The sequence below is a fragment of the Euleptes europaea genome, chromosome 18 (genome assembly GCF_029931775.1).
Source record: "Euleptes europaea isolate rEulEur1 chromosome 18, rEulEur1.hap1, whole genome shotgun sequence".
Taxonomy (NCBI): Eukaryota; Metazoa; Chordata; class Lepidosauria; order Squamata; family Sphaerodactylidae; genus Euleptes; species Euleptes europaea.
The window spans coordinates 35,705,518-35,718,576 of record NC_079329.1 but is presented as its reverse complement, the minus strand read 5'-3'; the positions used below and the strand labels follow the sequence as shown (position 1 = coordinate 35,718,576).

The 13,059-nt window shown below is 49.8% G+C and overlaps 1 protein-coding gene across 1 annotated transcript in view; it reads right to left on the bottom strand.

Moving 5' to 3' along the window:
- The window catches only part of ERBB2 (erb-b2 receptor tyrosine kinase 2), a 31,255-nt gene that overhangs the window by 6,115 nt on the left and 12,081 nt on the right, over positions 1–13,059 (bottom strand). Inside the window, exons 4-10 of the mRNA XM_056863052.1 lie at positions 10,927–10,995; positions 10,132–10,247; positions 8,702–8,843; positions 7,517–7,633; positions 6,592–6,718; positions 5,840–5,913; positions 2,793–2,883 (exon numbers count right to left, since the gene is read on the bottom strand). Coding sequence (XP_056719030.1) covers positions 2,793–2,883; positions 5,840–5,913; positions 6,592–6,718; positions 7,517–7,633; positions 8,702–8,843; positions 10,132–10,247; positions 10,927–10,995 — 736 coding nt within the window. The remainder of the gene's footprint in view (positions 1–2,792; positions 2,884–5,839; positions 5,914–6,591; positions 6,719–7,516; positions 7,634–8,701; positions 8,844–10,131; positions 10,248–10,926; positions 10,996–13,059) is intronic.

Here is a 13,059-nt window from a genome sequence, read left to right as displayed (position 1 = left end):
TACCTTACACTGTCCTGGCCAAAAGCCCAGTTAATACAGAGTACAAGATAAGAAAAAGGTAAAGGTCCCCTGTGCAAGCACCGGGTCATTCCTGACCCATGGGGTGACATCACATCCTGACGTTTCCAAGGCAGACTTTGTTTACGGGGTGGTTTGCCAGTGCCTTCCCCAGTCATCTTCCCTTTACCCCCAGCAAGCTGGGTACTCATTTTACCGACCTCGGAAGGATGGAAGGCTGAGTCAACCTTCAGCCGGCTACCTGAAACCAACTTCCGTTGGGATCGAACTCAGATAGTGAGCAGAGCTTTTGACTGCAGTACTGCAGCTTAACACTCTGCGCCACGGGGCTCCACACAAGATAAGAAAGGAAATGTTTTTTTCCTCTCATTAAATGATGAGGACAGACCTTCCAAACTCAAAACAAAGCTAGGAATGCTGAATATGTACAGAAAAACCTTATTGTGTTTAACTGGTAAAAGCAATGCAGACCAGCTGAAGGGAATAAATGGCTTTCATATCACAGGGTCTGTAACAGTACAAAGAAGTGGAGAGGAAAATTGGCAGGGGAGAAACAGCATGCAAAATGGAGTGGGGAGAGGAAGGGAAGGCAATTGTAAGCCGGTATGATTCTCCTTAAAAGGTAGAGAGTCGGCATATAAAAACCAACTCTTCTTCTTCTTATCCACAACTCTTGTGTACCTGCTGGTATGCTGCACCTTAGAACTCTGTTATTGACCCTTGGACTGGATTTGGACTTTGTTGCTTGGATTTACCCCTGACCTTGGACTGTGACCTGGCGTGTACTTTCTGGATTTGCCTTTCTGGTTGGGTGCTTGAACTCCTAACTACTTGGGTGCTGGCCCCTGCACTGTGCCTTGGACCACACTTGCTGCCTGTTGCCTCAGGTGCCTGCCTGAACCCAGACCAAGAGTGGAGAGCTACGTAAGCTGCTTTGGGTCCCCACTGGGGAGAAAGGTGAGGTATAAATGAAGTAGATTTATTTATTGATTAAATTTATATCCCACCCTCCCCAGCAAAGACAGGCTCAGGGTGGTGCACAACATATTTAAAAACATTATTCCACCAATAAAAGTAAAGGTAAAGGTCCCCTGTGCAAGCACCGGGTCATTCTTGACCCATGGGGTGATGTCACATCCCGACATTTTCTAGGCAGGCTTTGTTTACGGGGTGGTTTGCCAGTGCCTTCCCCAGTCGTCTTCCCTTTACCCCCAGAAAGCTGGGTCCTCATTTTACCGACCTCGGAAGGATGGAAGGCTGAGTCAACCTGGAGCCGGCTACCTGAAACCGACTTCCGTCGGGATCGAACTCAGGTCATGAGCAGAGTTTTGGACTGCAATACTGCAGCTTACCACTCTGTGCCACGGGGCTCCTATTCCACCAATAACACATTCTTAATAAAAATTTGCCCCATAGCAATCTCATTTTGGCGCACTTATTCCAACGTATAAATACAGCAGAGATGACCAGTCAACGCGCCCCCTCAACACCAGCAGTCTGCATAAGAAAAAAAGGAGGGGGGTTTGGGAGGCCAGTGATTGATGAAAAAAATAAAGAAAGAAAAAACAGCACTATCCTAAAGAGAGTCATACCCATCCTAAGTCAGCCGAAGTCAAAAGGATTACAGATACACTGTAAATGATTTCATTTCTTCCCCAAACTATCTGGCTTCCCTGCACCCTACAACACATGCTAGGAAGTGTACAGAGTTTGCAGCAAATCTGTGATCTCAAAAGGGGAAGACAGCTTAACCTAATGATGCTTGCTCTCAGTACAGTACAGGGAGTCTCTCTCTAGGAAGGAGGTCATAAGAATAGTTAGCATTTATGCAGCTACATATTATTAGAATGAAAATGATTTGCATCCATTATTGTGTTGTAACCATTACAACAACCCTATACGGTAGGTATGAATATCTATTTTATTTATACGGCAGATGGTGAATAGGACTTAGGATGAGATAATGGCTTCCCTAAAACAAGATTCAAATTCGGATTCTCTAATTTATCTCTTTATTTACAGCATTTTTAATCTGCCCTTCTCCAATAAGGACTCAAGGCGTGTTACGATGTTACTGAAAACCAGGATAAAAACAATTCATACCAATATCAACATGTATTACCATTTCTGAACCCAGAACCTAAAAAAAAAAGGTAAAGGTAGTCGCCTGTGCAAGCATCGGGTCATTACTGACCCACGGGGTGACGTCACATCCCAACGTTTCCTAGGCAGACTGTGTTTACGGGGTGGTTTGCCATTGCCTTCCCCAGTCGTCTACACTTCACCCCCAGCAAACTGGGTACTCATTTTACCAACCTCAGAAGAATGGAAGGCTAAGTCAACCTTGAGCCAGCTACCTGAAACCAACTTCTGTCGGGATTGAACTCAGGTCGTGAGAAGAGCTTTTGACTGCAGGACTGCAGCTTAACACTCTGCACCACGGGCTCCTAGAAGCCAGAGTCTAAATCAGTCTTGTATAGAGCGATCCCGTGCAACTCTACTCTGGTGATGGTGGAAAGTGCCGTCAAAGTCACAGCTGACTTACAGTGCCCCCTGGTGCAGTTTTCAAGGCAGGAGACATTCAGAGGTGGTTTTCCATTGCCTGCCTCCATTTCACGCCCCTGGTATTCCTTGGCCATCTCCCATCCAAATACTAGCTAGGGTGAACCCTGCTAAACTCCACTCTAAGCCCACCAATTCCTGTGGATCGCACTGGGAGTGACCGTACTACAACAGAGATTTTACGTCTGCAAAATTCCTGGGAGAAAACTTACTTATAGAGTGCTCGTCCCCGGATCACCTGGAGGTTCTGGAAGGGGCTTAAGTCTGTGAGGTTTTCTGGCCAGTATTCAATGAATAAGAAACCTGTGGACAGAAACACAAAGTTAGGGGTGTGTAAGCTCTAGTCCCATGATAATCCCATAAGCAGACATCCACAGACGAGTAGTCCAAAGAAAGTTGATTTATTGGAAAATCTACAGGTTAACCGTTCACCGCAGACCCAGTCCGTTTTTTGATTGATCCAGGGGAGACTCCAAGTTCAGAGCAGGAGGGTCCCAGTGGCTGCCTTCCTCTGACGAAGCAGAGCTGTCCCCTCCCGGGGCAATTGTAATCCGGGACCCCGGCGGGTCCGCTGGAGATGGGCTCACTTGCAGACTCCTCAATGTGAAGGGCTGGAGGCGCTCTCTGTCCTGGAGCGACGCTATGATCAGTCGCGGCGCCTCTTCTCCAAGCGCGTCCTTTCCCACGAGGCGTCTTCCCCCCCGGCTGGGGAGTGGGAGCCAGTTGCTCCGGACGCAAAGGGCAGGCCGCAGCGAAGTGACCCATGGCACCGCAAACGAGGCAGGCTCCCCTTTGGAACCGCGACACTCGGCCTTGCGAGGGTTGAGCTGGTCTCCGCAGGGCAGGAGCTGGGGCCTTGGGAGGATTTTTCTGGCCTCCCTCCTCCTTGGCCTGACGTCGGGCAAGAGAGATGAACTGGCGGCGGCTTTCCACTTCCTCCACCAGTAGGATCCACTCCTCCAGGGTGGCTGGATCCCGTTGCATATAAGCCCAGTTCAAAATCTCGGGGTGTAAGGCTTCTCGGAAGTAATGCACCCGTGTAGCCTCCGTCCAATCGACGATTTTACTAGCGAGTCGTTGAAACTCATCAGCAAACTCCCTGACCGAAGAAGATCCTTGCCGGAGTTGCAAAAGGGCAGCCTTGGCTTTCTCCCCCTGGAACGGGTCCTCAAAACGTCGTCTTAACGCTCGCATAAATGAGTTGAGCGAGCAGACAGATCGGGCCCGGGTATCAAACTGCAGGATCATCCACTCTGCAGCCCTCCCAGTCAGAAGAGAAGAGACGAACCTTACCCGGCTGTCTTCCGTGGGGAACACATGCCCCTGGTCTCTCATATAACTGTCCACTTGGTGTAGAAAGCAGGGCAGCGCCTCCGCTGAGCCGTCAAAAGTTACACGAAGTCGGGGCTGCTGCCAAGGTACAACCAGTACCACCTGTTGCAGTGGGGCCCCTGGCTGAGCGGGCAGACCTGGGGGTAGTGCTGGTGGCGGTTGTCGAGGAGGCTGCTGCGGTTGCTGTCCAGGTATTAGTGGCTGCCCAGGAACTGGCTGCTGCGGCTGCTGTCCGGGTATTAGTTGCTGACTAGGAACTGGCTGTTGCCCTGGGGGGGGGGGGGGTGGTACGGTTTGGGCCTGATGCAAGCGTCCATACTCGCGCACTAGCACATCCATTTGGTCTTGCATTTGGGCCATACGCTCCAGTAATTCTGGGTTTTGATACTTCAAAACGTGTATCTCCTCCTCAGCCCCCCCAGTCCGTCGGGCTTGGCTAACACGGAGGTTTGTATTCCAGTTGTCTGAGTCCTCCTTGTCAGGCTCCACATCCTCATAATAGTCCCGCACGTCAGAGGCGAAGACGAGCCGCCGTCGACGGGCCACATCCCGGGGCGGACAGGGTTCCGGGGAGAACAAGGACCATTCTAGTGCCCCCCCACCGCCTCTCGGTCGCGCTCCGGATGCCAAGGCCACCCGCTCCAGGGCGGCTTTTTTCTGAGCAGCAGTCACCTCAGCCAAACGTTGCTCCGCCACCCTTTGTTGAGCAGCCTGAGCCCGAGCTGCTTCCAAGGCGGCAGCCTGAGCCGCCACTGCAGCCACTACCAGTGGCACGGCCGCTTGCTCCAGTAGCAACTGAATTTCCTCATACTTGCCCAGTAGCTGTAAAACCTTGCGGGCAAGCTCCATGGAGGAAGAACCAAACTCTGGATGTAGCACCTTAATCACATCGTCCTCCGACGCCAGGTCTGGCGGTAATTTCATAAGGGACAACACTGCCTTGGCGGCCAGGTTATGCACGTCCCGGCTGCCCAGGTTGAGGTCCGGACCAGTCCCACTCCCAGCTCCCGCCATTGGGAATGAGGAAACGGACCCTCGGATTGGGACCGACGGCTCCCGCTGCGCCCCGCGAACTGCAACCTCGTCAAACAGCTGGGTTAAGAGAGTTGCGTCCTCTTGCGCCAACTGGGTCTCCTTTAGCAAAACATCCAACCACCAAAGTTCATTATGGGCGTGGAGATCAGCGCCCCGCGTCTCCCAGGGGGCCGCTGCCGCCAGCCGATGCCACTGATCCACGACCAACTCAGTCAGTCGGTTGGACTCGGCTTGAGTCCGTCGTGCCTCCGCAAGGATGGCATGCAGTAGATCAAAATCCTCGGGGAGCTGACCCAAAGCTCTAACCCGACCTCCCGGCGAACCCTCCAGGGCTCCAGCCAGGGAAAACACCCTCGGGGAGCACGTCCTTAGCTCAAACCTGAGGTCCCGGCGATCCCTCCAGGGCTCCAGCCAGGGATAAAGGATGGATGGAGGATTAGTGTCCAAATGTAAGCTCTAGTCCCATGATAATCCCATAAACAGACATCCACAGACGAGTAGTCCAAAGAAAGTTGATTGATTGGAAAATCCACAGGTTAACAGAAGCTAAGAATCAAATGGACACTAATGAAAACTACAAGCGCGGTACAGGGCATATATGGAAGAGCATAGGGCAAATCGGGGTAGGTCTGGATGCCATGGCAATCCCCCTCCCAGGAGCTGTCAGGGAGGTAGGCTTCTACCGGCATTCCCACAGAGTCCAATCAAAACACGTTGTTTGCAGGGCTAGAGCAGGCCTTGGCCAGCACCTGGAGAAACCACAACATCCTTTTCTCAGGCCATGCCTGACAGGGTGTTTGATTCAGAAACACGATCCCTGATTCACAAAGTACGCTACCCCCATAACGATACAGCAGTCCCTTCACCTGGGAGTGGGGTTCTTCTTATGTACCTGTTAGATCCTTCAGGCTCTCAAAGACTTGAAGTTGTTCCGGAGCCAGAGGCGGGGTGTTTGTGGAAGGATCCCTGGATGGAAAGGAAAGGGGAAAGTGGTGGTGAAAAATGAACAGTGCATACACATAACTTGCCCTGTAAGCCTCTAGAATCACAGAATCATAGAGTTGGAAGGGACCACCAGGATCATCTAGTCCAACCCCCTGCACAATGCAGGAAATTCACAACTACCTCCTCCACCACACCCCCAGTGACCCCTATGCGATGCCCAGAAGATGGCCAAGCTGCCCTCCCTCTCATCATCTGCCTAAGGTCATAGAATTAGCATGGCTGACAGACAGCCATCTAGCCTCTGCTTAAAAACCTCCAGGGAAGGAGAGCTTACCACCTCCCGAGGACACCTGTTCCACTGAGGAACCGCTCTAACTGTTAAAAAATTCTTCCTAATGTCTAGACGGAAACTCTTTTGATTTAATTTCAACCTGTTGGTTCTGGACCAACCTTCTGGGGCAACCGAAAACAACTCGGCACCCTCCTTAATACAACAGCCCTTCAAGTATGTTGTTACATAATGTTCTGCACTGTTGGTAACTGAAGTGGTAATGGATTACTTTGGTTCTCTGCAACTGAGACTAGCGCTGCCAAAACATTTTACACTCTACGTGCCATCCTCAGGGATACTACAATGGCCTTTTCTCCTCATAAAGCAAGGCAAACAAACAAACAAAAAAAAACCCTTCTGTTACTCACCCTAGAAAGGTCTCTTTCAGAAAGGTTAAGCTGCCAAAGATCTTGGGGCAGCCGACAAAGTGCTTGATGTTGGAGGCGTTGACAGCCCGGACTCCTTTCAGGAAATCCATCCCCAAGCCATAGCAGACTGCATGTGAGAAAGATAAAGGTATGAACTGAGGGGAAGAGGGAGAGTGAGCATAGAAATCAGGCAGCCTGAGAAACTGTCCTTGAATCATAGAATCATAGAGTTGGAAGGGACCACCAGGGTCACCTAGTCCAACCCCCTGCACAATGCAGGAAATTCACAACTGCCTCCCCTACCACACCCCCAATGAGCCCTCCTCCATGCACAGAAGATGGCCAAGATGCCGTCTCTCTCATCATCTGCCTAGGTCATGGAATCAGCATTGCTGACAGATGGCCATCTAACCTCCTCTTAAAAGCCTCCGGGGAAGGAGAGCTCACCACCTCCCAAGGAAGCCTGTTCCACTGAGGAACCGCTCTAACTGTTAGAAAATTCTTCCTAATGTCTAGATGGAAACTCTTTTGATTTAATTTCAACCCGTTGGTTCTGGTCCGACCTTCTGGAGCAACAGAAAACAACTCAGCACACCCTCTATATGATAGCCCAAGTACTTGAAGATGGTTATAATATCCCCTTTCAGTCTTCTCCTCTTCTGGCTAGACATACCAGCTATGATAATGATAAAATTTATTTGTACCCCACCCTCCCCCAGCAAGCCGGTCTCAGGGCAGCAAACATCATGTAAATACAAAATAGAATACACAAAATTAAAACCAATCTAAAATCATGGGAACAGAGGCACAGTATACACAAGATAAGCTACCAAGCCTAGCGCGCATGACAGGAACTAGAGAGTCCTCCTGAAACAGCCTCTCCCACTCCCACCCCCATCTCCCCCCCAGCCAAACCCAGCATTACCTTCTGGGCAGGGCTGGCTGCATTTCTCGCACTTCTGAACACCGCCCACCGTCACCTCCTGGTTGTTCTGAGGACACACCAAGGTACAGGATCCAACCTCTGCAGTCAAGTAGTTATCTGTAGTTGGAGGTGGGAAGCAAGTGAGGGGTTCTGACTCAGGATACGCTGAATATCACATACAGGAGATGCAAAGAGCTAGAAACCAAGACTCAAATGAACATTCATCAACTGTGTGTGACATTTTTTTGCTGTCAAATCGCAGCTGACTCATGGCGACCCTGTAGGGTTCAATCCAAACAGAAAAGGTTGAGCTAAAAAAACACTAAAATTACAAATATATAAATTTTAATATGGTGCACAGTAAAGCTAAAAACATAAGGTGAGTTATTCCCAATCAATAAATACATGAAACTCATACACAGTTGATGTGAAGTCGTACAATGACCAAAGTAGGACCAAATAAGGCCCCAAAGTAGGACTAAATGAGGACCAAATGTTTTGGCCTCAAAAAGGCCTTCCTCAGTGGTCAGACATAGAATTGTAGTCCAGTACACATCCTAACAGTATAATATCATAATGCACGGTAGAACACACATAAAAACCCTTCTAGTGTTATGAAGCTTCTTGTAAAATTATTTATTCCTTATACGCCAGAATATGGCTCACATGCCCCACCTTGTATTTCATGCCAGGCTTGTATACATCAAACAGTGTGTTAGGTCAAATGCCCCAAGGTTTTCAAGGCAAGAGATCTTTGGAGGTGGTTTGCCATTGCTTGTCTCCACATCACGTCCCTGGTATTCCTTGGAGGCCTCCCATCCAAAATACTAGTCAGGGCCAGGGCTGAGAATATGTGACTGGCCCAAGGCCACTCGGCAAGCTTCCATGGCAGAGAGAGAATTTGAACCTGGGTTTCCCAGATCCTAGTCTGACACCTTAACCACTACACACTACAACCTTGAGTTTTCCATCGATTACATTTTTATTCCACTAATCTTTCAAGGATCTCGCCACCCTGCAAGGTAGGCTAGGTGGAGAGGGAATGACTGCCCCAAGGTCACCCAGTGAGCTTCCATGGCAGAATGGGGACTCAAATCGGGGTCTCCCAGTTCCTATCTCGGTACGCTAACCACTACACCACACTACACCCTACACAGAGTGACACCATTCGATGTCCAGACTTACAAGGGCATTCAGTGACACATGTGGCTCCAAAGGTATACCGTCCATCTGGATTGGGAACAGACTCATAGTTGTCCTGGATGTAGTGGAAGAAGGGTGGGCAGTGTAGCTCACAGATCCCGCTGTGGTTGAAGTGTAGGCAGGCCTGAAGGGAGAGGAAGGACAGTGGCAAATTCACTTTGGGGACATCATTGGTAGATGCACTGGGTGTGACACTCAGAAGAATACTGAACGTGTCGCCTGATTAGGGTTAGCCTCGGGACCCTCTTGAAAACTAACACCTTCATTGTAATAATGAGCTGTAGGCAAGATCTAGTGGTAAAGTGGCTGGCCCCTGTGTGGATGATGAAAGAAGAGCAATAGGGACACCCACAGACACGGATATGGGAGGGGGTCTAAAGGGGCGCAGAGAGTTAAGCTGCAGCACTGCAGTCAAAAGCTCTGCTCGCGACCTGAGTTCGATCCCAACGGAAGTTGTTTTCAGGTAGCCAGCTCGAGGTTGACTCAGCCTTCCATCCTTCCGAGGTCGGTAAAATGAGTACCCAGCTTGCTGGGAGTAAAGGGAAGATGACTGGGGAAGGCACTGGCAAACCACCCCGTAAACAAAGTCTGCCTAGTAAACGTCGGGATGGGACGTCACCCCACGGGTCAGGAATGATCCGGTGCTTGCACAGGGGACCTTTACCTTTTACCTAAAGGGGGAGAGGGGGTCTACAGAAATATTCTACTATAAATTAAGTGAAAGTGGGGTACGGGAACTCACAAGTACCCTGATGAAGTATGAAAATGCTCCAGAGGTATAGAAATGTCAAAAATATCAGACAGTCAGTTAAAAGGAAGAGGTGTGTGTAGGGGGAAATCTCCCTACAAAATATCCAAAGTGTTATACAACACCGAGGCACTCTAAGGCGCCGTACAAATGTTAAATGTTGTATTTTGCCAGGATCCACCTGTCATCTGCTACGTTCCACTCCAGGTCTCCCCCAAACACGGCAGATGTTAGAGCAGTTAGACCGGTTCCTCTGTGGAACAGGCTTCCTCGGGAGGTGGTGAGCTCTCCTTCCCTGGAGGTTTTTAAGCAGCGGCTGGATGGCCATCTGTCAGCAATGCTGATTCTATGACCTTAGGCAGATCATAAGAGGGAGGGCACCTTGGCCATCTTCTGGGCATGTAGTAGGGGTCACTGGGTGTGTGTATGGGGGGAGGTAGTTGTGAATTTCTTGCATTGTGCAGGGGGTTGGACTAGATGACCCTGGTGGTCCCTTCCAACTCTATGATTCTATGAGCTCTCTTGTGGCTGTGCCTCCTGGCGCACATCAGGAAGGAGGGCGGGGTCACTACTTTCACAATCAAAACCTGGCAATACTTTTGATAAATGAGAAATAGATACTGCAGCAATCCGGGGAAGGAGGCCATGGACAGCATGCACTCACCAGGCAATCGGAGTGCTTGGGTCCCGTGCAGCCTGCCGCACATTGTTCATGGCAACAATCTGTGGGGAGCCGCCCCTTGCACCTCGGGCAGCTGCTGGCGCAGATCGTGCTGGTCACTAGCAATCGCAAAACAGAAAAGGGAAGACATAAGCCCACATTCCTCCTTGGCACACACAGAGGGGTTTACTCTCCCCAACACTCTGCAAGCAGGGAGCAGCCGCATACCAGGCGGCATGCAGCCCCACATGGGGAGGAGTAGGAGTTGGTTTTTATATGCCGACTCTCTCTACCATTTAAGGGAGACTGAAACTGGCTTACAATCACCTTCCCCTCCCCACAAAAGACACCCTGGGAGGTAGGTGAGGCGGAGAAAGTGTAACTAGCCCAAGGTCACCCAGCTGGCTTCATGTGTAGGAGTGGGGAAACAAATCCAGTTCCCCACACTGGCCTCCACCGCTCATGTGGAGGAGTGGGGAATCAAACCCGGTTCTCCAGACCAGAGTCCACCGCTCTTAACCACTACACCACGCTGGCTCTCACACTGGGAGCCGGGAGCAGTGGCTGCAATAGGGAGGAGAAAGTCCAGGGAGGCCTAAGGAAAGATGCCCTCCAATGCTCTCGAGCAAAGCACAGCATCCCCACTGGGCACGCACACTCCTTCCTGGAAAAAGGTGGGGCGTGTGAGCCTGGCATGCTCCCTTCAGCCCCGCTTAGCACCGCATAGGCAGAAAGGAGCAGGAGAGGATTGTGCCTCTGCTCCCGGCAGGCGCCAGATTCTCAACAGCTGGAGCTCACTTGTCTGGCAGCTCTGCCTTGCTTCACCCCAGCAGTGGCCATTGGGGCAGATGCGTTTGCAGTCAGGGCCTGGAGAGAAGGAGAGAGAAAACAAAGGTCATTTATGCAGGGTTGATTCTGCTCCTCGTTCAATGCTGATTTTTTATCATGGTCCCTATGCAAGAGAAGAAAGTCAAACAAATTCCACCCCCACACACACACTCGCCTACTCCTTTGCTCCTTTGTTTGCATAGCCATTAGCAATAGTCATTTGTAGTCATTTGCATAGCTAAGCCGCAGCTATGATTCTGCATGCTTCCTTCAGTGAATGCTTCGATGTGGGGGCGGAGCAAATACAAAAGGTTGCGTTAAAGGGGCTCTTAAGAAATGCGAAGCTTCGCAGTGAAAGGAAGGTTCAGTGTGAAGAAATCAAAAAATAATGCGGGGCACTTCAGCCTGGAACGCGCTGCTAATTACCAAGCATAAATGGCCAAAGAGACTCGGCTAAAGCAAGAGGTCACCACTGAGAGGCGGCTCTCTGTAAAAATCAGAGGGACCAGGATGCCAAGGGCCAAGGACAGGGGAGCGGTGGATGCGTGCGAGTCATGCTTGATCTGCAAGCGGACAGCAGCGCAATCCAGGGCAGCCCGAGCATGTTCACAGTCGATACACAGATCATTTTAGGGCAAATTACTTGTCCAAGATCACATTCTTTAAACTACATTCAACCTTCACATCTATCCGTTTTCAAATCATGCAAACTGCTATGCTTGAAGGACGCTATACCCAATGACTAGTCGCTCAGTGTCTATGGATTTGTGGAGATTCGTTTTGGAAGATCTGTGCCATTATATGCTGGATTGCCCATTATAACTTGCTCCAAGGGACAAAATATTTAGAGACAATTTTGGCCAATTTAGGACAACGTACGGTTATGGAGAAAGTTTTATTTCTCCTTGCAGATATGGAGCCAGCTGTCTCTCTTAAAGTTGCCCTCTTTGCTTTAGCAGCAAAGAAAATATGACCCAGGTTGGCCCAACCCATTAATTCCGAAAAGAATTGAGTTAACCAGTGAGCTGGTGCAAACTGGCCTTTCCTAATTACAACTGTGAACGCTACCTGGCAGTCTCTTATTGCCCAGGGCTAAAACCACATAGGGCCCAAGGTCTCCCTTTTTGGGTTTCCCTCATCTTACAGGGTCGATTTTTGGCTTGAATAGTTTTGTTGTTTATTTCATGTCAGGTAAGCCCAAGATTAGTTAACATGCTGAAGGTTAACTATTTAATGTTTTACGTGCTGTATTTTGATAAGATCCGGAGGGCTAGAGAAACATTCCCATCAAGCTTTTAATTTGTTACTAAAATGTAACTTTTATTAACAATTGTCATCTGGTTTCCTGGTGTTTGATTTTTTTGTCTGTTTTTTTGTAACAGCCATTGGCCACATGCAATAAAAACTGAACTGAACTGCCACGAGTCCGTGGGAGCACAGGGAAAGCAAAGAAAGCGGAAGTGAGTGTAAAATTCTACTCCTAGTTCACAGAGTTGCAAAGACATAGAATCATAGAAACATAGAGTTGGAAGGGACCACAAGGGTCATCTAGTCCAACCCCCTGCACAATGCAGGAAATTCAAAACTACCTCCTCGCACACACACCCAGTGACCAGAAGATAACCAAGATGCCCTCCCTCTCATCATCTGCCTAAGGTCATAGAATCAGCATTGCTGACAGATGACCTTCTAGCCTCTGCTTAAAAACCTCCAAGGAAGGAGAGCTTACCACCTCCCGAGGAAGCCTGTTCCACTGAGGAATCACTCTGTTAGAAAATGACTGTATGGGTACAGAAGCCAGAGGGATGACTGAACAAGGGCTTAACAACACCTGATGTTTGTCTTGCAGATGTCCCCGTTGTCGGGCTGAAAGGCATATTCTGAAGTCCCATGCTTCCCAGGCACGTACAGGCCCAATCTGGATTGGGACCGTGAGGCACAGAGAAAGGGGGCTTGGAAATCACCCCCCAGATTGTTCTCCTGACCAGAAATTTGCCCCGTTGGACGGGCTCCATGTTATGTTTCTCCAACAGGGCAAATAGCTCCCTACTGGGCCACTACAGGTCAGAAACGTGGCACTCTGGCAAAACATCTTAGTACAGG